This window comes from Salvia hispanica, chromosome 6 (assembly GCF_029641045.1).
Source record: "Salvia hispanica isolate PSC_SH4W2 chromosome 6, Shi_PSC_v1, whole genome shotgun sequence".
NCBI classification, from domain to species: domain Eukaryota; kingdom Viridiplantae; phylum Streptophyta; class Magnoliopsida; order Lamiales; family Lamiaceae; genus Salvia; species Salvia hispanica.
In genome coordinates, this window is record NC_142697.1 from 27,899,917 (window position 1) to 27,922,568 (window position 22,652).

At 37.5% G+C, this 22,652-nt stretch overlaps 5 protein-coding genes and 1 long non-coding RNA gene across 6 annotated transcripts; 1 reads left to right on the top strand and 5 right to left on the bottom strand.

The window, feature by feature from the left end:
- Positions 1 to 944: 944 nt before the first annotated feature.
- LOC125207935 (kinesin-like protein KIN-13B) lies at positions 945 to 5,173 on the bottom strand. The gene is made up of 12 exons (XM_048107456.2): positions 4,822 to 5,173; positions 4,484 to 4,699; positions 3,794 to 3,988; positions 3,440 to 3,541; positions 3,228 to 3,305; positions 3,044 to 3,125; positions 2,797 to 2,956; positions 2,428 to 2,730; positions 2,050 to 2,268; positions 1,621 to 1,963; positions 1,480 to 1,545; positions 945 to 1,401 (listed from the first exon to the last, which is right to left on the bottom strand). Exons 1-12 carry the CDS (start codon positions 4,978 to 4,980, stop codon positions 1,225 to 1,227), a joined length of 2,100 nt encoding a protein of 699 aa, XP_047963413.1. The 5' UTR covers positions 4,981 to 5,173; the 3' UTR covers positions 945 to 1,224.
- A 1,169-nt stretch (positions 5,174 to 6,342) lies between these two features.
- LOC125203393 (mitochondrial arginine transporter BAC2-like) lies at positions 6,343 to 7,818 on the bottom strand. The gene is made up of 2 exons (XM_048101726.2): positions 7,441 to 7,818; positions 6,343 to 7,091 (listed from the first exon to the last, which is right to left on the bottom strand). The coding sequence occupies exons 1-2, from the start codon at positions 7,672 to 7,674 to the stop codon at positions 6,465 to 6,467; spliced, it is 861 nt and encodes a 286-aa protein (XP_047957683.2). The 5' UTR covers positions 7,675 to 7,818; the 3' UTR covers positions 6,343 to 6,464.
- A 735-nt stretch (positions 7,819 to 8,553) lies between these two features.
- On the top strand, positions 8,554 to 12,599 carry EMB1865 (CRS1 / YhbY (CRM) domain-containing protein). Its single transcript, XM_048106308.2, has 9 exons — positions 8,554 to 9,428; positions 9,776 to 10,238; positions 10,312 to 10,442; positions 10,702 to 11,040; positions 11,132 to 11,288; positions 11,399 to 11,691; positions 11,828 to 11,887; positions 11,961 to 12,044; positions 12,213 to 12,599. The coding sequence occupies exons 1-9, from the start codon at positions 8,607 to 8,609 to the stop codon at positions 12,300 to 12,302; spliced, it is 2,439 nt and encodes an 812-aa protein (XP_047962265.1). The 5' UTR covers positions 8,554 to 8,606; the 3' UTR covers positions 12,303 to 12,599.
- A 739-nt stretch (positions 12,600 to 13,338) lies between these two features.
- LOC148923469 (uncharacterized) lies at positions 13,339 to 14,190 on the bottom strand. Its single transcript, XR_016132402.1, has 2 exons — positions 13,914 to 14,190; positions 13,339 to 13,548 (listed from the first exon to the last, which is right to left on the bottom strand). It is a non-coding gene; the product is annotated as an uncharacterized LOC148923469 (long non-coding RNA).
- Positions 14,191 to 14,906: 716 nt separating this feature from the next.
- ESP1 (hydroxyproline-rich glycoprotein family protein) lies at positions 14,907 to 18,421 on the bottom strand. The gene is made up of 7 exons (XM_048107472.2): positions 18,242 to 18,421; positions 18,018 to 18,095; positions 16,705 to 16,743; positions 16,077 to 16,625; positions 15,898 to 15,990; positions 15,340 to 15,516; positions 14,907 to 15,253 (listed from the first exon to the last, which is right to left on the bottom strand). The coding sequence occupies exons 1-7, from the start codon at positions 18,332 to 18,334 to the stop codon at positions 15,128 to 15,130; spliced, it is 1,155 nt and encodes a 384-aa protein (XP_047963429.1). The 5' UTR covers positions 18,335 to 18,421; the 3' UTR covers positions 14,907 to 15,127.
- A 1,615-nt stretch (positions 18,422 to 20,036) lies between these two features.
- On the bottom strand, positions 20,037 to 21,918 carry LOC125204281 (Peroxidase superfamily protein). Its single transcript, XM_048102885.2, has 4 exons — positions 21,605 to 21,918; positions 21,216 to 21,404; positions 20,976 to 21,141; positions 20,037 to 20,673 (listed from the first exon to the last, which is right to left on the bottom strand). Exons 1-4 carry the CDS (start codon positions 21,905 to 21,907, stop codon positions 20,225 to 20,227), a joined length of 1,107 nt encoding a protein of 368 aa, XP_047958842.1. The 5' UTR covers positions 21,908 to 21,918; the 3' UTR covers positions 20,037 to 20,224.
- Positions 21,919 to 22,652: the final 734 nt, after the last annotated feature.

Consider the following 22,652-nt stretch of genomic DNA (forward strand, 5'->3'; position numbering starts at 1 on the left):
GTATTTTAAAAATTTGATATGTAGTTAAATGAAAAAAATATATATGAGTGAGGTATTCACAACCAATAAATACTAAATTTTGATTCGGATGCGCACCAAAAGGCGAAGCAAGAGAGTTGGATCCTCTGCTGTGCTCCAACCACAACAGGACCGCTGTGCACACACAAACATATATTTTATTAATAACAAAATCTTTTTAAAAAAATTACATATTTAAATAATGGTGATGGGTGAGGCACAACAGCCCCTGCTGAGGTGCACAGCAAGGAATCCAACTCCGGAAGCAAGAGTGGAATGCCAACATGCGTCCATTCATGAGAGATGATATAATAAGTTTTAGAATATGTTCATTTGCTAATATGATGACTTTCTTGATCTTATTCGTATTATGATAGATGATTAATAGAATGACTACAAGTAGAAATATCGTATTTTTCGGAATCTAGGTGGAAATTTCATACTTTTTGGAATCCTGCTTTGAATCTTCACCTTTTTCTTCGAAAAAATTGTTTTCGTTTGAGCATTCTACTTGTCTTTCTTTAATACAGAAAAATTAAAATACTACTCCATAAGAGAAAAATAAAGTAAATAAGTGAAATGAAAACAAAATCAATAAGTAGTACTCCTATGAAACATAGAAAATGTTGATTTTTGAAAAAAAAAATGAAATGAAACACTCAGCTCATTGCACCAGAAAAAGAATTAAGCTTCTTTTATTGTGAAATAAAGAGAGACATAGTACCAATATACGGAGTAATAAATTAATAGAGTACAAATAAACTTTTAAAATCACTGTTCATAGAAAGAGGAAAGGAAAGACATTAATAACTTTGATTAATTTTATCTAGAAAAAAATTCTTTTGGAAAAATTGGTTGGAACTTGTTGGGCTCTAGACAAGACTAATAAAACTGCAATAATTCAAGTGTTTTGATGCCAACAACCCTTAAAAAATCATGTATATATAAAGAGTAGAGCTAAAATCAAATCATGGGCTATATACAACTACACTAGTACAAAAGCAGAAAACAGAAAATTTCAAGGTGCAAAGACCACACGACTTGTACAAATACTCTCAAGATTATACAATATGGGCTGAAAAAATATTGTGGTTGGCTTAGAAACATATGCATACAAACATAACTAGCCAAAGGCTAACATGAGCTCAAGCCTCCTCGCCTTTGTATGCACGCACGCAAGCTGCATCAAACAAATGCCTGCCAATATTAGTAGGCTGAAGAGACGAGGACATTCTGTTCCTTCAAGCGTTTTTGAAAACGAGCCAATCGATTCTGTAACTCTAAGATAGCAGCAGCCTTCTTAGATAGGATGGAACTCAGCCTGGAGATATAATCATCTACTTGATTGCCCGGTTGATCGGCCTCAACTAATAGATTCATTTCCTGCTCCGAGTGAAACAACACATATTGATTTCAGATGGGCAATTAGAAACCATGTATAACAAAATGATTGTCACAAACCTCACGAGCAATATTCATAATCTCCTCCACTTGCCTCCGGTGAGCATTGACAAGATCTTCCTCTTCCTGAAAATTTCTAAGAGTATCAATACCTAACACTGCAGACCCTCAAGTTTAAAAACCATAGATCGATTCTTTTACCTTCAACAGGGCATTCAAATCATCTTCAGAGCTTGAACGTTTGGGTTCTGCTTTAGGAGGTTCCATCCATTTTGATTGGCCATTGGATCTCTTCAATTTATCATCTGGATTGGAGAAGCTAATAGATTCCGCTTTCATATTCTTCCATGATGGCTTCTCTGGCTCATCTTCGACATATTCTTCCCTATCAGTTTGCTCAGTCCAGGTTTCACCCGTATCATCTTGAAAACTTGATGCTGGTGCTGCGACTGGCAACGAGGGTTGCATCATCGACTCCTTCAGATTTGAGGTTGATGAGAAAACATCTCTCTTGGAGTTATTTCCTTTTGACAAGCTCTTTACTCTAGATTGGAAACAAGTTGCAGGTGTGAGGCCACCTATGGGAGCAGAATGTAACCTATCTATTAACATAAAAGATCACAGCCTAACCTGTCGGCATATCTTAACGTGTTCAAGGTATGTTCGCACGATCCAGCATTTGGGGAAACACACGATATCATAACTGTACGAGAATTCCCAACGAACGAGTCCCTTAAAACTTCAGTTAATTTACTGCCTCTAAATGGAATGTGTCCTTGGTCATTGTCAAGTGCTCTAATACACTCCTTCAGTGCAAGCAAACTTTTATTAATCTCAGCTCCTTCCATCCTGTGTAGTCAGAATATTGGCAATGACCATAGAGGGCAAAAATAAATAAGAATTTCTAAGTCTTTAGTCTTTACTTCCCGAGCCAAGTTTTATGTCTCAGATAGCAATCTCTGTCGAATCAATTTCGGCATAAAGAAGAATCTAATAAGATATATATACCTGGTCTGCTTGTCATTATCAGTAGTATCTGCACCACGCTCACTTCCAGCAAGGTCTATGAAGGAGAGCTTGCCAACAACCCGGGCAGGTTTAGTTTCAGAACCATCAGCTGATCTCTTAATCGTAAGCTGAAGAATGGCATGAGACCTCGATGATTCCTCATTTGCACCTGTGGTGCCTGTACTTCTTGTTGCATTTCCTTTCTCAATGAGATCCTTAACTATCTCCACATCTGACACTCTGTACTCTTGCAAGCCCACAATACAAACTTGCTGTTTTCCATCCTCTCTCATGCACAGTTTTCTGCAAGAGCAGTAGTTAGAAATATATTTGAGACTTAAATAGTGCAAAACGAGTAAGAAAGCTTACTTCCTATCACCAAGCAGATCATAAAGCTTTCCTCCATATATCTCAAAGAAACTGACAAACAGCTGAAATCCTTGGTTCCTGTAAGTGTGGTGCATGAGCCTCAAGATGTCCCTTACTGCTCTAAGGGGCAGTGGTTTCATGGTGTAAGTTTTGCCACTACCTGTAAGTTTCATGAGCCTTAAGATCCTCTACATACTAGCAAGATTACAAATAGAATTCTGCTTTAAGAGTCCATGCAACTCATTACCTGTTTGGCCATAAGCAAAGCAGGTGGCTTTGGTGCGTTGGAAAATTATTGGAATAATAGGCTCAACAGTTTCACGATACACCTAACAAGATAAATATAGAACACAATTTAGAAAAAACTCGGACATCCACAACACAACAGTGAATTCACCTCAAAATCAGGCTTAGTTATCCTAAATAATTACTTCGTCATTTGAAACTTCTTCGTTCAACACAGCATCAAAAACAAATTCATGCTTTTCTTCATATTCTGTCAGGTCAACCTGCAGCACAATAGGTAAGATCCAAGAAAATTGAGATGATGATAAGTGATAACCTGAGGCAACCAAAAAGTAAAACTGCTTCACATTTCAAGAAAGTGCAGAAATAAACGAAGAAAATCTGAAAATTTATCAACCTTAAGTTTTGCCTCATGGACCACTAGAGAATTGGAATAAGTTTCTATGATATCTTCTTCACTCTTTGCCAACTCCTTTTTGTTAAGAGGTCTTTTTCGTACCTGTAAAATAATTAATCACAACAACATCGTTTTTCAATTGAAATATTAAGAGTGAAATGGTATTGACAGGGTGAATTCATCTGCACACAGGTGCATAACCTAATCAAATAACCAAATGGAAAACTTCATCCACTCAAAGACTGCAAGTATTATACCAATGAATGAGGTTGCCCATGTCTAGACAGCGAACTGCTAGCCAGCCAACATAAGAGTTGAGAACATATCAAAATGACGAAAGCAGAATGCACATACCACTACTTTGATCTTTGCCACATTGCTAGCCTTCACATTATCAGCTGCTATACTTTTCAGAACATTTCCATCGGGCAAAGCACCGGTTCTGCCACCTTGTTTATTGTTTCCAAAGAAAGGGTCCAAGTCGTCAAAACTTCTGCCTCGTGGAAAGTGATTTTCTGAAGGGCGATCATATAAACCAGTAGCTGGCACCTATTCCCATCATTCACGCCCAAAATGGACCAAACGAACATTAAAAAAAAAAGAATCAGTAAGAATCAGGCAATCATCATATAGACCAGAGATCAGTGTTTAGTGATCTGGGTAGCAATCAATTCTCTTAAGCTACTGCCATTTAAGAGTTTAATTCGCATATTCGTGCTACAAACCCCTAACTGCCCTTGCCCCCGACAAACTAACACTAGAAGATTCATTTATTGGATGAAATAACTACATTCAAATCATTAAACCATAAAACACCAAGAGGCTCGATCAATTAAACAGAACATCAGGTTACTCTAGAAACTGCAGTTCAGTAGCTCAACCATGTCATATCAACAAGAACCACTAACACAGCCTGACTCCCATCTTTTACAGTCAGTCCCAAATACACAATTTTACATCATTCCAAAACATAATCCAGAAACAAGCCACACAAATCCTACCTAATGAGATTTCAGCAATCACTAATCCTACTTAAAATCATACCGTAGTAAGAAGCTCCGTATCAAAAGCATGAAGATCCAAAAGACCCGGGCTATACTCATTCGGTGAATTTTGCCCCTCCACGTTCTGCCTTCCCAGATTCCCAGGCGGCGATAATGGCTCCGAAAACAGGTCAATGCTTCCAGTGTAACTTCTCTGTCCCTGCAAACTCCTATACAATCCTGAACCATGACCCCCACCTTTATTGTACCCAAAATCCTATATTTCCAAGCATAAACAGAAATTCAATCAGAACTAATACTAAAATTAGGTTTTACATTCAATAAAAGGATCTACAACCCGATCAATTTCAATCATACAAACAGCTACAGGAAATGCACCTGAACTGGAGGAGCCGCGTTATTTGTCGACTGTAGATGCTGCAAACCAGCCGATTGCAGCCATCTGCCGTTGGACGAAGTCTCTAGAAAATTATCCGAGTACTGCCGCTGATGGTGCGCCGCCGGCGCGCCTGATCTCTGCCGCCCCATCGTATTCATTCCTCTCCTATCAAAAGCCCTCTTTTTTGGTTTCTCTGTGAAATTGACTTGATCTGAGGAGCCTTTGAAATTGAACGGTTGTGATTTCGTCTTCGCTTTAACTCCGCATTCAAAAAAGCAATGTAGAAGCGACAGAGACAGAAATCAGTGAGAGAATTTTGAGTTTTGTTGTTGGTGAAGGCGATTAACTGGTGCAGAATTATTGGATTTTCAAAAATGGGCCCTTTGATGTTTGAATTTTGAAGATGGTGCGATGGTACGCGTGAGAATTGTGTACGTGCGAGGCACACAGAGGTGGGTCCCGCTTAAATTTGAATTTGTTTTTAGTTCTGTTTTAACCGCGATTATGTTATTCAAACTGAAATAAATTAAAATTACATAAAAATAAAAAATAAAAAATAAAAAATAAAAATAGTTATGTTAAAAGTAGATTTTCAATATAGTAAGTTTATATTTTAAATAAAATTATTTTTGTAATGCAAATAAAAAATTGTACTCTACTTCCTCCATCCAAGGCCAATAGTATTATTTTTTTGGTTTATATGAGTTTTAGGCATCACCAGCCATTTACACCAAACTCAAACTTATTTTTGAGTATATGTCACATCAAAAAATAGTTTTACTTCAACAATTTACGCCATCTTTAAGTTTACACTGAGTATTTGTCTAACAAAATTTTGGAGTAAACACCATATTTGATGTTATTCCATTGAAAAATCCAAAAATGAGTTTAAGGTTGGAGAAATTATCTATACTAAAAATGAATTTTGGTGTACGGTTATTTTAGTGAAATGGGATATTGGTCCCTAAAATCATGAACTTTGGCTAAAATTTGTATTTTTCATTAAAAATTGGTCTAGAATTAATATCGCAAACTTAGCACTTTGTTTGGTGCAGCAAGTCTATATATATCACCATATTTGACTAACTTATGAGGCTTTTTTTTTTATCATACTTGACACAATTAAATTAATGTGATTTCTACGTGACTTTTTATCCCATTTGTTATGAACTTAAAAAGTGGTTTAAAATATCATAAAACATATCACGGTTCTCCACGTAAAATAAAATTTTGATAAAAATATCTCATTTGAGTCAGTTTGAGAAATAAGTACAAAATTTATGATATTTTAGACTAATTTTAAAATTTATGGAAATACCAAATTTTAAACTTCATGGTTTTAGGCAACAATATCCAGGAAATTGTATCTATAACCGTGATTATACTGATGAATTCAATCAATTTTCTATTTCCTTCATCACATGTTTTCAACATATATTGATTAATATATTTGTTTAATTAGGCCTTTTGCTTTTCCTTATTTAGCAAATGAGTACAAAAACAAGAAATGGATTCAATGGTTTGACAAAAAATAAGTAATAAATATTTTTATTAGAAACACCACTATACAGTATACACAGATGGTGCTACATTAAACTAGGGTTAGATATACACCGATCCACACAAACCCCAACCGGAAAACCTACTTATATATGCATCGGAGCGACGTCTCATACGCCGCGAAAACAGCTCCGTTGACGACGAAAGCCCGCGCCACGGCCGTCCCGAGCCCCCTCCACAGCACGCTGTATCCCTCCCTCCTCACGCTGGTGGCGAAGCAATCCACCATCCCGGCGTAGGAGGAGCTCGACTGCGCCTGCATCCTCGTCTTGATCACGTCCAACGGGTAGCAGCACACCCAGCTCGCCACCCCGGCCAGCCCCCCGGCCACCATCATGGTCCGCAGCGTCTCGTCCCCGGCCTTCCTGCACCCCCGGTGCAGCTGCTCCCGGACGTACTCGTACGTCCAGAAGTAGACCCCGTGGGAGGGGGCGTCGCGGAGCACGGTGATGCCTAGGCCGCGGTAGATCCCGCGCCACCCCTCGGACCGGATTATGCTCCTCGCCACGTCCCTGGGGCCGCGCAGGGTCCCAGCTTTGTTGTCGAGTTGTAGGCGGATTTTGAGTAGCTCGACCGGGCTCAGGAGGAGGCTCTGTGTGGCCCCCGTCCCAATCCCGCCTAGGGCTACGGATCCGAAGGACGGGGGTCCCTCGCAGTCTCCGTCGATCGCTCGTGATAGGGTTGCGTACGTCTGGAAGGCAATTGCGTTCTGCAACATCGTTTTGTACACGAATTAGACAATTGAAAACAATTAAATTATTAATGAGTCACTATATCTATGATTATCCATACTTATATAGATGAATTGAGATCATCACCAAGTCAATGTGGAACAATATTTTAAGAGTATTAACAAATTAAAGCGTTATAATTTAATATTTCATTTTTTACATGAATTAAACTTTTGAGAAAAAAATGATTTATGTTTTGTTTTTTTACACAAATAGATACTTAATTGAGAAAACATTGAAATTTTGTGATTTTATATTTTATTTATAGAAATTTTTTTGAAACTGACAAAAGTTAAACGAAGTTTATGATTTAAATGACTATTAAACCTGGAAAGTAACAGAAGCCAGGGGAGCAAACATCCCGCGGTAGAGGCTACATGGGCCCTCTTTGACGAGGGCACTGCGGAGGATGGTGAAAGCCGATTCTCCGGCCGAATTCTGCTGCCGGATTCTCAGCGTGTCGAGAGGATATCCGGCAAGAACACCGGCGGTTCCACCGGCTCCTCCGGCCACGAATTCTCTTCCCCAATTGCTCGCCACAAACTGCCGCCACAAATCCATAGAATTAATCCTTCTTCTCCTATACAATCGAACTTCGTTTTTCTTGTTCCTGAATTCGTTAAAATTCAGATACGTCGTCGATCGAGAAGAAAGAAGATTATGGTTATTGATTTTTTTTTGTTTTTGTTTTTTTGAATATGTGAAGATTGAATTGATGTTGTATATTTGAATGTGTTACCCTGCCTCGGAACTAACTTCGGTTTTTCCTTAAATAGAATCCGAAACATATTCCCTATTTATTTGGATCATATTATCAACTGGTTATGTCCAAAACTACTCAACAATATCTCTAATTAATAGAAGTATGTTTAATTTAAATTGTTTCAATATCCACAATGAGATTCTACCAATTTTGTAGTTGTGTTGTGACATGAGAAAACCCACAGAACAAATTTGATTTGTTAAATTCAATGTAAAGTTAGTGTAACTCGTTATTTATAGTATTATTATTTTAATTAATTAATTTTTTATTCTTAATTTACCAGTCATGGTTCGTTTGAGTATTAAAGTTTAAATTTGGAGCATTTAGAATTTGCATGGTTACCAACTTACAATCTGAAATTAAATCGTGTCGTGTGTTTATGAGATTGTTATCTTGTCCTAATCGGGTCATTATCATGTTCCTAACGTGCTCATGTCGTGTCGATTATAATGAAATGACCCACACTCTTTTCAAGACATAAGCATGATTATTGCTATAATTAAGCTTTAATCAATGAGTAAATTCGAGTTTTAAATTTAGTTAAAATGAACGTTCACCAAATATTTGGGCCAAACCCAACAAAATTCTAATTTGGGCCCTCTAAAATACATATGTAGCCCAATATGAAAATATTTTAAATTTATCTTTTCTTTTTCCGAGAAAAATCTGTTTATCTTCAAAAACCTCACACTTTCAGAGTGATATCTAGAGCTTCATCAGAAGCCAAAAAATGGCGCTCTCAACGGCCAAATTCACCGAATTACAGCCGCATTTCTTCTCCACCTTCTCATTTCCCCGCCGCAAACCGCCGTGTTTCCACCGCCTCCTATTCAAACCTCTCTATTCCTCTCTCCGTCCCACCAAATTGCCCCACACGCCTCCCGGAAAGCCCAGTATTCCCCAAAAACCGTCTACCTGGATTAAAAAATGGCCGTCTCCTCCACCGGCACCGCCGCCGCGCTCCAAAGCGGCTCCGAAGAAGCCAGAACCGAAGCCGGAAACAATCCGTGGAGGTACCACGGCGATTGATCGAATTGTTCTCCGCCTCCGGAATTTAGGTTTAGGCTCCGACGAGGAGGATGAGGAGGAGGAAGGGGGAGAGTTAGGTTTGGATTTGGAGAATGGTGATTTGAATTCGATTGATTCGGTGGATGCGGAATTCGGCGATGAGAAATTGGGGGATTTGCTGAAAAGAGATTGGGTTAGGCCGGACACGATTCTGGTGGAGGATGAGGATTTGGAAGCTGAATCACTGCTGCCGTGGGAGAGGGGCGCGATTGAGGATGAAGAAGTGGTGGAGCATAAAGGTGGGGTGAAGAAGAGGACAATGCGGGCGCCTTCTTTGGCGGAGCTGACGATTGAAGACGAAGAGCTGAGGCGGCTGCGGAGAATGGGGATGGTTTTGAGGGAGAGGGTGAGTGTTGCCAAGGCTGGAATCACCGCTGCGGTTTTGGAGAAGATACATGAGAAATGGAGGAGGTGTGAATTGGTGAGGTTGAAGTTTCATGAGGAGTTGGCGCATGATATGAAGACTGCTCATGAAATAGTTGAGGTTGGTGAGTTTTAGTGTTGTTTTGTTATTATTAATATTTTTATTATCTCAAATCACATTTGCTTGAATAGTTAGTTCATTCTGCCATTTACTTGAATTTCTATTATTTTCTTGAAATCAATTCCTCCATATAGCACTTAAATTCATATACAGTGTCATTCAATTTATCGACGGCTTGCAAATATTGAGTCTTGAAGGTTGATAGTGGAGATGATTTGAACTTATACATATAGAAACTAGAAAATTTAATCCCTTCCTGCTAGTTTATTTAGTTTATCGTTGTTGATTCATTTCAGTAACAAAGAATGTAGTGAAGTTATAAAAGCTGTTTGTGCTTCTCTCATCAGCGCCGGACAGGAGGCCTAGTCACTTGGAGATCTGGAAGTGTTATGGTGGTGTATAGAGGAGCTAACTACGAAGGCCCTACGTTAAAGCCACAGAGAGAAAACAGTGAACATGATACTCTTTTTATCCCTGATGTTTCCTCTCCTGGCGATTCAGCAACAAAAAGTAGTGATGGAAAGACTCAGGTTCTTGTGAAGTCCAATCCAGTTACACCTAACCGTGTCAAGAACCTTACAGAAGAGGAAATTGAGTACAATGCTCTATTAGATGGTTTGGGTCCACGGTTTGAAGATTGGTGGGGAACTGGGGTGCTTCCTGTTGATGCTGATCAACTCCCTCCGACTATTCCTGGATACAAGACACCGTTTAGGCTTCTTCCTACTGGAATGCGCCCACGACTAACCAATGCTGAGATGACCAACTTACGGAAGCTTGCTAAGTCGCTTCCTTGCCACTTTGCCCTTGGTAATTTACCCTCTGTATGTTCTTCCAATAAGTAAAGTGTGCCCTGATTTGTTTTTTCTGTTTTATATCCCAGGAAGAAATAGAAATCATCAAGGTTTAGCTAGATCCATTGTTAAGCTATGGGAGAAAAGTTTAATAGTGAAAATTGCTGTGAAGCGTGGAATCCAGAACACAAATAACAAAATTATGTCCGAGGAACTGAAGGTATGCAGATTTGTGCAATAAAAATGTTACAATTGGCTCATTCCAGTGGATAACATATGGTAAAAACTGAGTCACTAGCATTTTATTGCATCTCTTTTCATTTTGAGTTTGTTGGATATTTTGTTTGTCTCGTAAAGTACATATGAAAAGTTGGATAACATATGTATTCTTGTTTTTTGTCCCTAGATGCTATTAATTTGTTGCTTTTCTATTTTCTTGTCAGTTCTCATCACCTTTCCTCTCTACTGGTTTGGTGTAGGCATTAACAGGGGGAGTCTTACTTCTAAGAAACAAATATTTCATTGTTATGTACCGCGGGAAGGATTTTCTTCCTCCCACTGTGGCTAGTGCCTTAGCCGAGAGACAGGAAATGACAAAGCAAATACAAGACGTTGAAGAAAAGGTCAGGGGAGGACCTGTACCCATGCCAGTATCCGAAGAGAAGGGAGCTATGGCAGGCACTTTGGCAGAGTTTTACGAGGCTCAGGCTCGATGGGGAACGGAAGTATCTAGTGAAGAACATAAAAAGATGCTAGAAGAGGCCTCCAGAGCCAAACATGAGAGAGTAATCAGGCGACTTGAACACAAACTTGCCATTGTAAGTGTGTCTTATATACTGAATGATCAAGTGGTGTCGTTGTGGATTATTCTCTCTAGCATTTGCTCTAATCAACTTAATGCATCTACAGGCTCAGGCAAAGAAGCTCAAAGCAGAGAAACTGCTATCTAAAATAGTGGAGTCTTGGCTTCCAGTAGATCCTTCAGATGACCAGGAGACAATTACAGATGAAGAAAGAGTTATGTTCCGTAAGGTTGGATTACGGATGAAACCATACTTGCCACTTGGTGGGTTTCCTTTTTCTGAGTCTAATCATCAAAATTAATACTTTATATTGCGAAGTACACATTCTAAATGTGGAAAGCGAGAATCATGTTTTATTTGTTGCAATCTCCAGGTATTCGTGGTGTTTTCGATGGTGTTATTGAGAACATGCATCTGCACTGGAAACATAGAGAGGTTGTAAAGCTAATATCAAAGGAAAAGGAACTTGCTTTTGCTGAAGAAACTGCGAGACTTTTGGAATATGAAAGTGGTGGTATACTAGTGTCAATCGACAGGGTTCCAAAGGGTTATAGCTTGATTTACTACCGTGGAAAGAACTATCGCCGCCCTATCACTATAAGACCGAGAAACCTTCTGACAAAAGCGAAAGCACTGAAGCGTAGAATGGCCTTGCAACGATATGAGGTTAGTCATCCACTAATATTCCAGTTGCAATATGAACTTTACCTGATAATCTCTTTGAAATGGAGCTATAAATTGAATGATGTCATTAGCCACTGATGATATTGTATGCTAATTTATGTCTCACACTCTTGTGTAGGCTCTCAGTGAGCATATAGCTGAAGTGGAGAAAACAATAGAGCAAACCAAGCAGGAAATTGTATGTTGTGCTACCTTTGCACCTAATTTGGTAGATGATCTTTTCTGAGATATAATTCTATTTATTCCATTAGGGCAATCCTGCAAAACTGGAGAAAAGCGATCTTTGGAAGTCGGAGGACAACGACCAGTATTCTAATGTTTCAGAACTGAGTGAAGTAAGCTAGTTCACTTATCCATCTATCATACGGGCTTTTAGACTACTTGGATTATAACGAACACCTAAAACAAACTCCTGCTGAGAGTCGAACGTTAATAACAGTGTTTTATTTTTCACACAAACAAGAAAGAAACATGGAATCATCCTTTTTTTCCCGCATTTACAGAGCGAGGATGAGGGTTTGGAAGGTGATGAAGACGAAGATGACTGGGATTTGGAGGATGACGAAGAAGATTCTGATTTATCGAGTCTTTGATGCTTAGGCTTTTGCCTAAAAGAGTTGGCTAACCAAAAGTGGTGCCGGTGCACAAAGACTTACTCGAAGATGGAAGAGTGGCGCTAGACGAGAACGAATCTGCCTTATCACAGAACTGCCCTCCAATTTTTCTGTTGAGGATTTTTATGCGTTTGGAGGCATTGTACAGCGGTTATCTATCAAATCAACACTTTGGAAGCTTAAATTCCAAACCAGGAAGATGAACTTCAAACAATGTAAAATGTATAGTTGTTGTACAACTACTTGTAACTAATTCAATAGCTTGGTTTCATTTTAGCCATTTGGGATAATTGTTGAATTAGTCACGATTTTCGTCCCGTTTTTGAATAATACATCTTTCAATTTTTGGCAAAAATCCAAGAGCACTGACTAATTTATCTTGTGCAAAAAAGAATTTTCATGACTCATTATACAATTGATTTGTTTTAATATTATTTTCGTTTTAATTTTTGCTACATTATATTTTGTTCATTTCTCTCTATTGTACTCCATATTTGGCACATGGATCACTTTTCACCGCCAAAATTGCATAATTTTGTTTCTTTTAATTGATAACTTTCTGCTTTTATTTATTAATATATACTCCATCTTTAACTCTCAAAATAAGTATGATTAAAATATGGCAATAATTTTAAAGTCTTGTTCAAATATTTATTGAAAGATTCAATATGATTGTGATCGATCATTATTTTTCAGTTTAATTCATTATTTAATAATCAAGATTAATTATTAGTTGGGTTAGATCTGCCGTTGGGTTAGTCGTTTAGGTCTTATGAATAATTTATTCTACATTCATCACTTCATTATGAAGCTATCGTTATGAAGCTCAAAGAAATAGTAGACTATTTAATTATATCAATATTCTACGGATCACCTAAATATTTCTAGCAAAATAATTTTAACAGTATCATCTTTTCTCCCTATGGATATAAATTATTCATAAACATGATTAAATTTTGCATCTATATAAAAATAAATGAAATTTATATTAAACCATGCATAATATAAAACTATGTGAGATCAAGTTCTAAATTCAAATATTATTATATATGGGAATTAATAAAAATGAACAAAGATATCATTGCTAAACTGTGATAGCTCTCTAATTCTTTTCATTTATCTAATTCTCTTTAATTTCTTGGGAGTGTAGATGGAGACGGGGGAGCAGCACCGCCACATTTTACAGTCTCGCAATTGGTCACACATTCATCAACCTTCGTCACATCTGAAATATAATAAGATCAACTGAATTAGCATAACATACCTTCAATTCATTACTAAATATAAGAACAAAATATAAAATTTGGTCAAATTCTGATCCGTCCTATAATTTTAAAATTTAATTGCAAAAAATAATGGTGGTAACATCCACGTATGATTTCCCTACACTTAACACAAGACACTAGTTCAATAATAAAATTCCAAACCCTATGATTTTTCTAACCGTTTATTATATCATGGGACATACCAAACTTCGTGATTTGTTTAGAAATTTTTTTCGAGACAGTAAAAATAATGACTACAGTTAAGGGATGGACAATAGCAAGAACACATGTATGTACAAGATGCTATTAATTAAGTGGTACATACCATCACCAAATTTGGCACATTGATCCATTGCACAACCATAATTGCAGACCTGGCTTGAAGAATCAGACTCTTTATTAAGGACACATTTGGCTAAACATTTTGCAACACAAACAGGTTTGTCTGGTTTAAAAACACAACCAAGAACACATTTGGCAAAGCATTCCTTGAAGCTAGTTATTGCACTTGCTTGCCCTGCAAATACTAACATCAATACAAGCACCACAATTGTAGCTTTGCTTTGATACATATTGAATAAATTGTGATATTCTTGTGTAAATATTTAGTCTTGGATTGATGATTTGCAAGGCTTATTTTCTTCATTTATATAAAGGTGAAAATAAGGTGCATTTATGTTAAAAAGTTATGATTAATTTGTCTTGGGATGGATAGGAGTGAATTTAATTACAACTACTTAATTATAGTTGGGATGTATACGAAATAATTTATTATTAGTAAATTTGTTATTAGAACTAATTTTGCATTGAATGAAAAGTAGGATCAAAGAAAGTCTAACTACAAATTAAAATAATTTATTATCAATTACCCTGAAGTCTCACCTTCTTAATATGAAATGTGTGGATTAACCAAGACCATTGATTGTCATGGTTGTTTTAAGTGGTTAAATGAATCTTATGTATGATGGGATTTGTGATTAATTTGTAGGGATATAGGAGGAAATTTAGAGGATACAAAATATACGATGCAATTCATTAATTAATACATCCGCTATAATTAGAAATTATTTTTACCTAACATCTCAATTCAACTATAAGGTGTTATCATAAACTTATATTTGGGCAAATTTCTCATAGTTTGATTTTCTCATATAAAATGTAATAGTCCAATGGTTTGGTTGTGGAATTTTTAACTAAGAGGTCTAGAGTTCAATCCTCAACAAGAACATAATATTTCCATTCTATATAGAGCTTGTACACGTTTTAGCTGTCCCCGAAAATGGACAGTGATAAATAAAAAACTCAGGATGAATCTACATGGCCCCAAAAACTAATTGTCCATTTTCACCATTAAAATGGAATGCAAGCATACATAGAAAACAAAGCTCGTTTTGTTTGGCAATCCAAGCCCTGAGGTATATTGCAAGTCACAAGAAGAAAAAGATCACACAAACATTAGAACTAGCACCGAAGATATAGAGTTCTCATTAGCATCAGACGATGCTCTAAACTGAATAAGTTTGTCGAAAAACATTATGTTCATTGACGAAGCATTTGCTGCAAGTTAAGAACTTGGTTTCTTTGTTCCGCTGGGAGCATATTGATCTGTTCCGGAGTGAGACTCATAACCTGCTGCAGTAATGCCTTTTCGAACTCAGGAGTCAACTGCAGAATACAAAAGATGGGATCATCGATATAAAGTGGGAGTTCTTGCCCTTGTTTACTTGAGAGATCAAATGAAGATTGAATACCGATTGTGTTTGAGGATGCTGGTTGCTGGGACCTGCTTGACCAGGAAACCCAGGTTGTGGTCCTAAAAGCTGACCCATCGGATTTTCAGGAAGGCCAGGTATCCAATTGGATCCCCTGTCTGTTGGCTTGGAGCTTCCAGCTTGATTGAAATCCATTCCTACATGAGGGCTTCCTGCCTAAAGCCACGAGAATATGTAAAGCTTAGGTTATCGATCCATATTGCCAAAATCATCATGTAGACACAGGTGCCAAAGAGTTAAACTCAATACCAAAGTCACATTTCAAAATATCATAGTACTCTTTGTCGAATGAACTCAATTGCTGAGAAGCGTTGCTCAAGGAAAAAATAACATAACCACAGATATGTCTATGGAGCACTTGAAAGTTCAGTGAGTCTTACTTACTAATGATTAATAGTAATTATTAGCTAAACAGGACAATAAAAGTCAAATAGGTTCATGAATCCATAGTAAAATCCAGCATGACAGCCAGATCGTATCAAATTAAACAAGGACACACTGTTGCAATCTTATACTATATGGCATTGCAGGCCAAACCTGATACATTGATTGGGACAAAGGTTGATTTGGAAGTGGTAACTGTCCCTGTGGAAACGAAGGCCCCATACCAGCAGGAGGCTTTGAACCTGACTGAAATTACATAAATATCAAGATTTTCAGACAAAGACAGGTTCATGTTTGGTCGAAATCACTGAAAGTACCCACACTAAACTCACATGAAACATATGTTGCGAATGATGCATCTGTTGTCCACTAGGATGCTGAAAGCTCGGATTTTGTCCCATTTGAGCTTGAGCCTGGTGAGGGAAGCCTGGCATTGGTGGTCTTGGCTGGGGTGGCAGTGGCGGTTGGAGGGGCATATACTGGCTGCCAGTATTTGGCAGAGGTTGTTGAGTGGGCAATGAAGGCATAGGGTGCTGGTGAAGGGAGGGTGGCTGGGAAGCTGTATGCGGCGGCAATTGAGCCAAACTAGAAATTTGAGAGTGTTGTGGTACAGACATTGGCGTTGACTGGGCACCAACATGTACCTTAGGTTGCTGTGGTTGTTGTAATGGATGTGAGGGCATGGATTGGGGTTGGGGGTTTTGAGGAGCAAGAGGTTGTGAGGGCGGGCGCGATGGCATTGGTTGGTTAAGCTGCTGTTTTCTTATTTGGTTCTGACCAATTGGACCAGAAACTGGTACTGATGCCTGGATAGCAGGTTGCTGATTTGAGATAGCTGATGGCTGTGGATTCTTAGACACCGCAGATGAAATGGCTGGTGACTAAACAAAGCCAAAGTGGTTAGACAATTTTCAAGAATAAAATAAGAAAGAAATGTATCAATGAGTCAAAAGAGCATACTGCTTGTGGGGATTGCACCATTCCAAGCATGATTTGTGCCTAATGAAAGAAATGATACAATAGGTTAAATGTCAGAAAAAATCAATTTATTTTGTGAATGGGAAACTAAAAAACTGAAAGATGAGTGGATGAGTCATAAAATTCCATGCTTTAAGAGCTATTCTAGAACATGAAATGTGCAGAAGCCGAGGAAAAGGTTCCATGAAACTGACAGAAAATACTTCGCAATGAGGAAAATAATTAGGATTGTCAGGGTTCATAACAAGAAAAGGTCTCCCGGACTAGTAATAACCACATATGACTAGCATACTTTCATTTATGATTACTCCATTCATTACAGCACATGTGATTAACTCAAAGAATATCTCAGATTTCATCTGACAAGTATTGAGGAGCTTCTAGGTTTTTTAAACAGTAATTGACTCAGAAAGTGGTGTTGTACATGGTGGAGCCAATGACCGATACTACTGCAAAGACTCCTCTTGTATTACAGGTACTGTAACTGGCAATCTTCCCACACAGTGGAAATGATGAAACCTTATTGGTGATAGTAGCATTCTACACCATTATTCTTTATATCATCAACAATCATATGCGTAACAAATAATTACCAAACAGCACTAAGCAAACTATAAACCTACAAAACAACTACAACAACTGGATAGAAAATATGAGTAAGAAGAGAGAGGTTACACACTAACAGAGAACTTCCTGCCACCCAAACAAGGGAAAAAGTATATCAACTCAGTTTTCATAACTTACTTAGCATATGTAAAGAACAAAATGAGAACAAAGGGATCACAAATTGCATACTTCCATAGCATCAACGTAATAAAATGTTCAATCATCTTCTCTAGGACCTGATAATGCAACAATCTGACACACTCTATCACTATCAACTTACATAAGGCATGCTATCCATCTGGTATACACACAACCCGATTAACCCTGCTAGAGTATGCCTCCCCAAACCATTCACTTAAACTTACCTCTTCCGCAGCTTCAGTTAATTACCATGAAAAGCTCAGCTCCATACCCAACCAAATAAAAAATAGCTAGCCGCATTTGTCATCACACGCTATAAAGATCAATTGCTTCCATAACAATACAACAAAGATATAAAACTTTTTGGGCAGTGCTTTCTTATTTCTAAATAATTTCAAGAAACTAAAATAAGAATACTACTTATCATGACTGGAAAACCCCAAGACAAAAAACAAAGGAAATTAGATGGAATATTTCATGGCATAAGGTCTAATCCAAAAATAAAACGAAATTAAGATTAGCAAAGGAAACCCTAGATTAAGGCATACCTGAAAAAGGGCTTTAGTCAAAGCAGGATTTTGGATAAGTATTTGCCTCGCCTGCTGCTTGTTCTGCTCAATCAATGTCTGCACGCACAAAAAATCAAACTTTAACTGAAGCGATCCAATTTCGAGTTCCGAATTAAGAATTGGGGATAATTAACCGAACAACACCAATTGATCGATAAGCCTGTAGGTACGAATAAACATTGTATAACAGAAGAAATCAGAACCTTCATCTGAGACATGATGTCGTAGAGCTGGTTTTTGGACATTCCGGCGAGGCTCGGTGGAACCCCGTCGCCGGAGAGTTGCTTTCCCGCCATTCCTCTTTCCACGCCCAGATTCCTTTTTCCACAGAGAAAGAGAGCGTTGTGGAAGAAATACTGATGTCTGTTTAGGGCTTGTTTGGCGCAACAGATTTTATTCATTTAGAAATTCAGATTTGAAATAATGCAATCGAAAAACCATTATTTTATACATGAGGGCTGAGGCCCAATATATTTGGGCCTATTTGTAACTTATTTACAAAATTTTAGCCCACCCACATCTAAGTTATTTACTACTAGTATATAATATTAATCTGAACCTTAAAAATACAAAAATATACTCTATCAATTGTAAATGAAAATTACAAAAATGGTATGGACTTTATGAAACATGTTCGAAAATCGAGAGCTCTTATAAATATGTTTGATATGTGGTAAATAATAAAATTGTGTTTTGTCAAACAATCACGATCTTCCCATAAATTGCATGTGTGTTTGCCCATGTTTTCTTCAACTTCAGTTCTCATAACTTTCTGTTATGGTATTTAATTGGCAATCCAATCTCTTCTTGTGCAGACTAATTTGGTCATATCTTACATACTGTTATAATTTGAGATGTAAGTAAGTTAGGGATAGAATGTAAAAGAAGGGTGAAGGGTTTAGAAGAGTGAAGGAGGGTGCAGAAATTGAAGTTCGTGATATTATTTGTCAAGTTAAAAGTTCGAGAGTATAAGAATAAGATAATACTATTAGAAATTGAACTTATATACCAATGCAGCAACTAATTCAGCTTTTGGATGTGTTTAAATAATTTAGTCGTTAGTATTATATTTATAGCTACGATATTTATATTAGTTATTCAATTGATGGAAAAAAACATACACAATTTCATAATGTTTTAATTTTATATTCTCGAACTCGAATACTACTAATGTCTGCTATGGAAAGAAATATACTCATACTGTCTCAAACGATATTAAAAGAGATTTCCTGTTAATTATTATCATTCACTATCCATCTAATAATAATCATTAATATCTCTAACGTGTTTGAATTAGTAAACTATATATAATCAAATTGTGAATTTTTGTCATCATCTAATGATACCTAACAAAAAATAAGGATAGTAAACATATTTAGATTCATAAAAGATATTGCATACAACAGTTAGAGATCATACTTAATATGGACGTGGTTTGTTTTCCATGATTGATTGAATTATTTAAGATGAATTCCTTACTTTCAATATCCACATACATTATCAAATCCAATACAGGAATAATTCTTTTGTATTCAATTCAATCAGAAAAAACTAGGAAATCTCATACTGAAGATACCTATTATTTTGTGGAAAAAAAACATTTTCACATTTTAAAACGTCTCATATTGTGTCTCTATAATAGAAATATTTACACCACCGACTTTGTACAAAATTGTTTACTTTTATCTGCATCAGTTAATTAAAATCAAACTCTAATTATTAAAGTCCAATATCCCAATCTAATCCTCTTATATTTCACAAATTAATTGAATCCTAACCATAATTACTTTATCTGTCATTCTGTCTCAACAAACTCTATAATGTCAAGCTAAGATATTAAGAATCTCCACAAATCTATTTTAAAGAAAATAAAAAAAGTAAGATAAAATAAAACAAATAGGCCCAAAATTCTTTATAATGCAACAAGGGTTAAAGATTCAAAATGAGCATAACTGACCAACTAATTACCATGATTTACCAAAATTCAATATTTCCATAACAATGCATCGACAATAGTGGTTGTTATGACACTTTAAATTGCCAATATCAGCTGTAACTAATCAGGTATTGCAGATAATGTATATGCCACGGAATAAAACGAAACAACAAATTAAAGAGCAGAAAAGCAGAGTTACCACAGATTTTGAGTAATTTCCAAAGGAAGGCAACTGATCTACTCCCCACATTCAGTTAACTTTACGGCAATTGAGACGAACCTCGCCCTCCACAGCGCTATCAACGTGGAGATGCGAGAGCTTGAACATAGCCAGCCCAAAGTCCCTCCGGAAGCGTGGAGCATCTGCAGCATACGCTTCGACCCAAGGCCTCGTATCGTCTCCAGCTGTGAGCTGCTGGTCCACAAACAGTAACCCTTTGCCTTCCAATAGACTACGGTAGTACACCTCGCCAAAACCGTTCCCTGCTCCTTCGTAGTCCATCTTCACTGCTCGATCCTCTAACGCTGCTGACGATGGAGAAGGTGCCGCAGATGGCTGTGATGAGGAGTTGCTGCATTGTGATCTCAAAACCATCACGAATTCAGCGTTGATGGAAGGGTCAGGTCCATTTGTTCCACTGAAGTTATATAGCCGGTTGTAGAAGAAACTGCAGTGAACCTTTCCAGTGCTGTGAGCACCTAACACAAAAATCAAAATTACAGCAAATCACTCTTCTAATAACAGCTTAGTGCCAATATATTCCAGAGAATCAACAGAATCAGGGGAGGGCAGAGGATACAAAACTACTCCAACATTAGTTATAGAGGTGAAGAAAATTGCAAAAACAAATTCTGTGAATCACTATAGGTCTTACTAAATGCACAAAATTCGATCAAGTACTCTAAATTATATACTAAAACAAGCTAGTAGCAGTTTGAGATGATGCTTAACATTCCCAATTTTGAGATGAAACTGATTTCCTGGTAGATCAAGAGATTACCTAGCAGAGCGACTGTTTCTCTGGCATCAAATCCCTTTGCTGCAAATGACCTGAGAGCTTCCCCGAGATTTAAGTGAGGACTGGGAAGAGATCCAGCTGCATCTTCGGGGTAAGACGTTTTGCTGTCCAATCGTCCGGTGAAAACAGGATAGAACTGACCTCCAGCCTGAAAATCCAAACATCAGTATATATTAAACTTAAAAAAAGGCAAGGGAGAGGGAGAGGGAGAGGGAGAGAGACCAGGAGAACGCCCTCTCTCGCTGATAAAACTACAATATCAGCGCAAGACACAATTCCAGGGCACTCATGCTCGAGTATAGACTTGATAGCATCAATATGTTCAAATGCTTTTATAGATCGATTCGGCGGAGTGTCTTTCTCGCTTTTCACATCGCCAGCAGAATCCAGCAAAATTGAAGCGTCACACCCCTACACAGACGAATTCACGAAACTCGATCTAAAAAATCCTCTCAAATCTTCATAAACAAACAGCAATTTCAAAGTAAATGACGAACTCCGTGACCTCGAGAAACAAACTCGCCATACCATAAACAATCCGATCGAAATGATAGCGGATTTAACTAAATAAACATGTTCAGATGCAGAAACAGCAAAAAACGAGAAATCACCATGACAAAGCAGTCGTGGAAAGCAAGCCTCAACAGAGCAGGACCGACGTTCTTCATCTCGTGCAATTCTCTGACCGTTGATCGGATTATCCTCTCAGCTGATGGACATGAATCGCTGTAGTAGTCGTATTTAAGCCGCGCATGAACTCCGGCGATGGAATGAGAGTCGTCTTCTCCGAGACTACGCCGTGTGGATGGATCTTCAGCAACCGAACGCGAATCGGTTGCTGCTTTTTGGTTCCTCAATGAAATCAGAACGCATAAGAGAAAAACGAAAATGCTCAGTTTCTTCGTGAGATCCATATCAGTGTGTGTGTGTTGGTGTGAGAGTGTGTGTGTGTTTGAGCTGCAGAAGTTGAAGGGAAAAGCTGTGAAGCGTGAGGGAAGGCAGTTTTTATAGTACGCCAGAGCGCGGGTAGGGAACCGGACGTCATGCGCATTATAAGAGATAGGATGATAGCTAATTTGGAATCCGACTAGAAAATAAAATATAAGATGTACTACTACCTCCGTCCCCCAAAATTTGCTACACTTTGACCCGACACGGGTTTTAAGAAATGTAATGGAAAGTGAGTTGAAAAAGTTGGTGGGACGTGAGTCCTACTTTTAAAGTATTAGTTTTATAATAAAATGTGAGTAGGAATGATTTAGTGGAATATGGGGTCCACTACCAAAAATGGTAAAAGTGAAGTGTATCTAATTTTCAGGGACGGACTAAAATGGTAATATGTATCAAATTTTCAGGGACAAAGGTAGTATATACTAAAAAAAATAAGATAATGTATTAATATCAGTAAATGAATAAAATGACATTTGAGCTTTGATTTTTATGAATTTTATAAAATAAAAAATGTCAATAATACCTTTTAATGTATTAGAATCAAATTAAATATATGAAACAGAACAAACAACACTAAAAGTGCATCGAACAAAGATCATGTTCATATAAGGGATTCACTATGTATCATATCATTTCTATGTAAATAAAGGTAACACAACTTATAAAATGTGATTATTGGAAGCAATGCCATTATTTTTGGTTGTCATT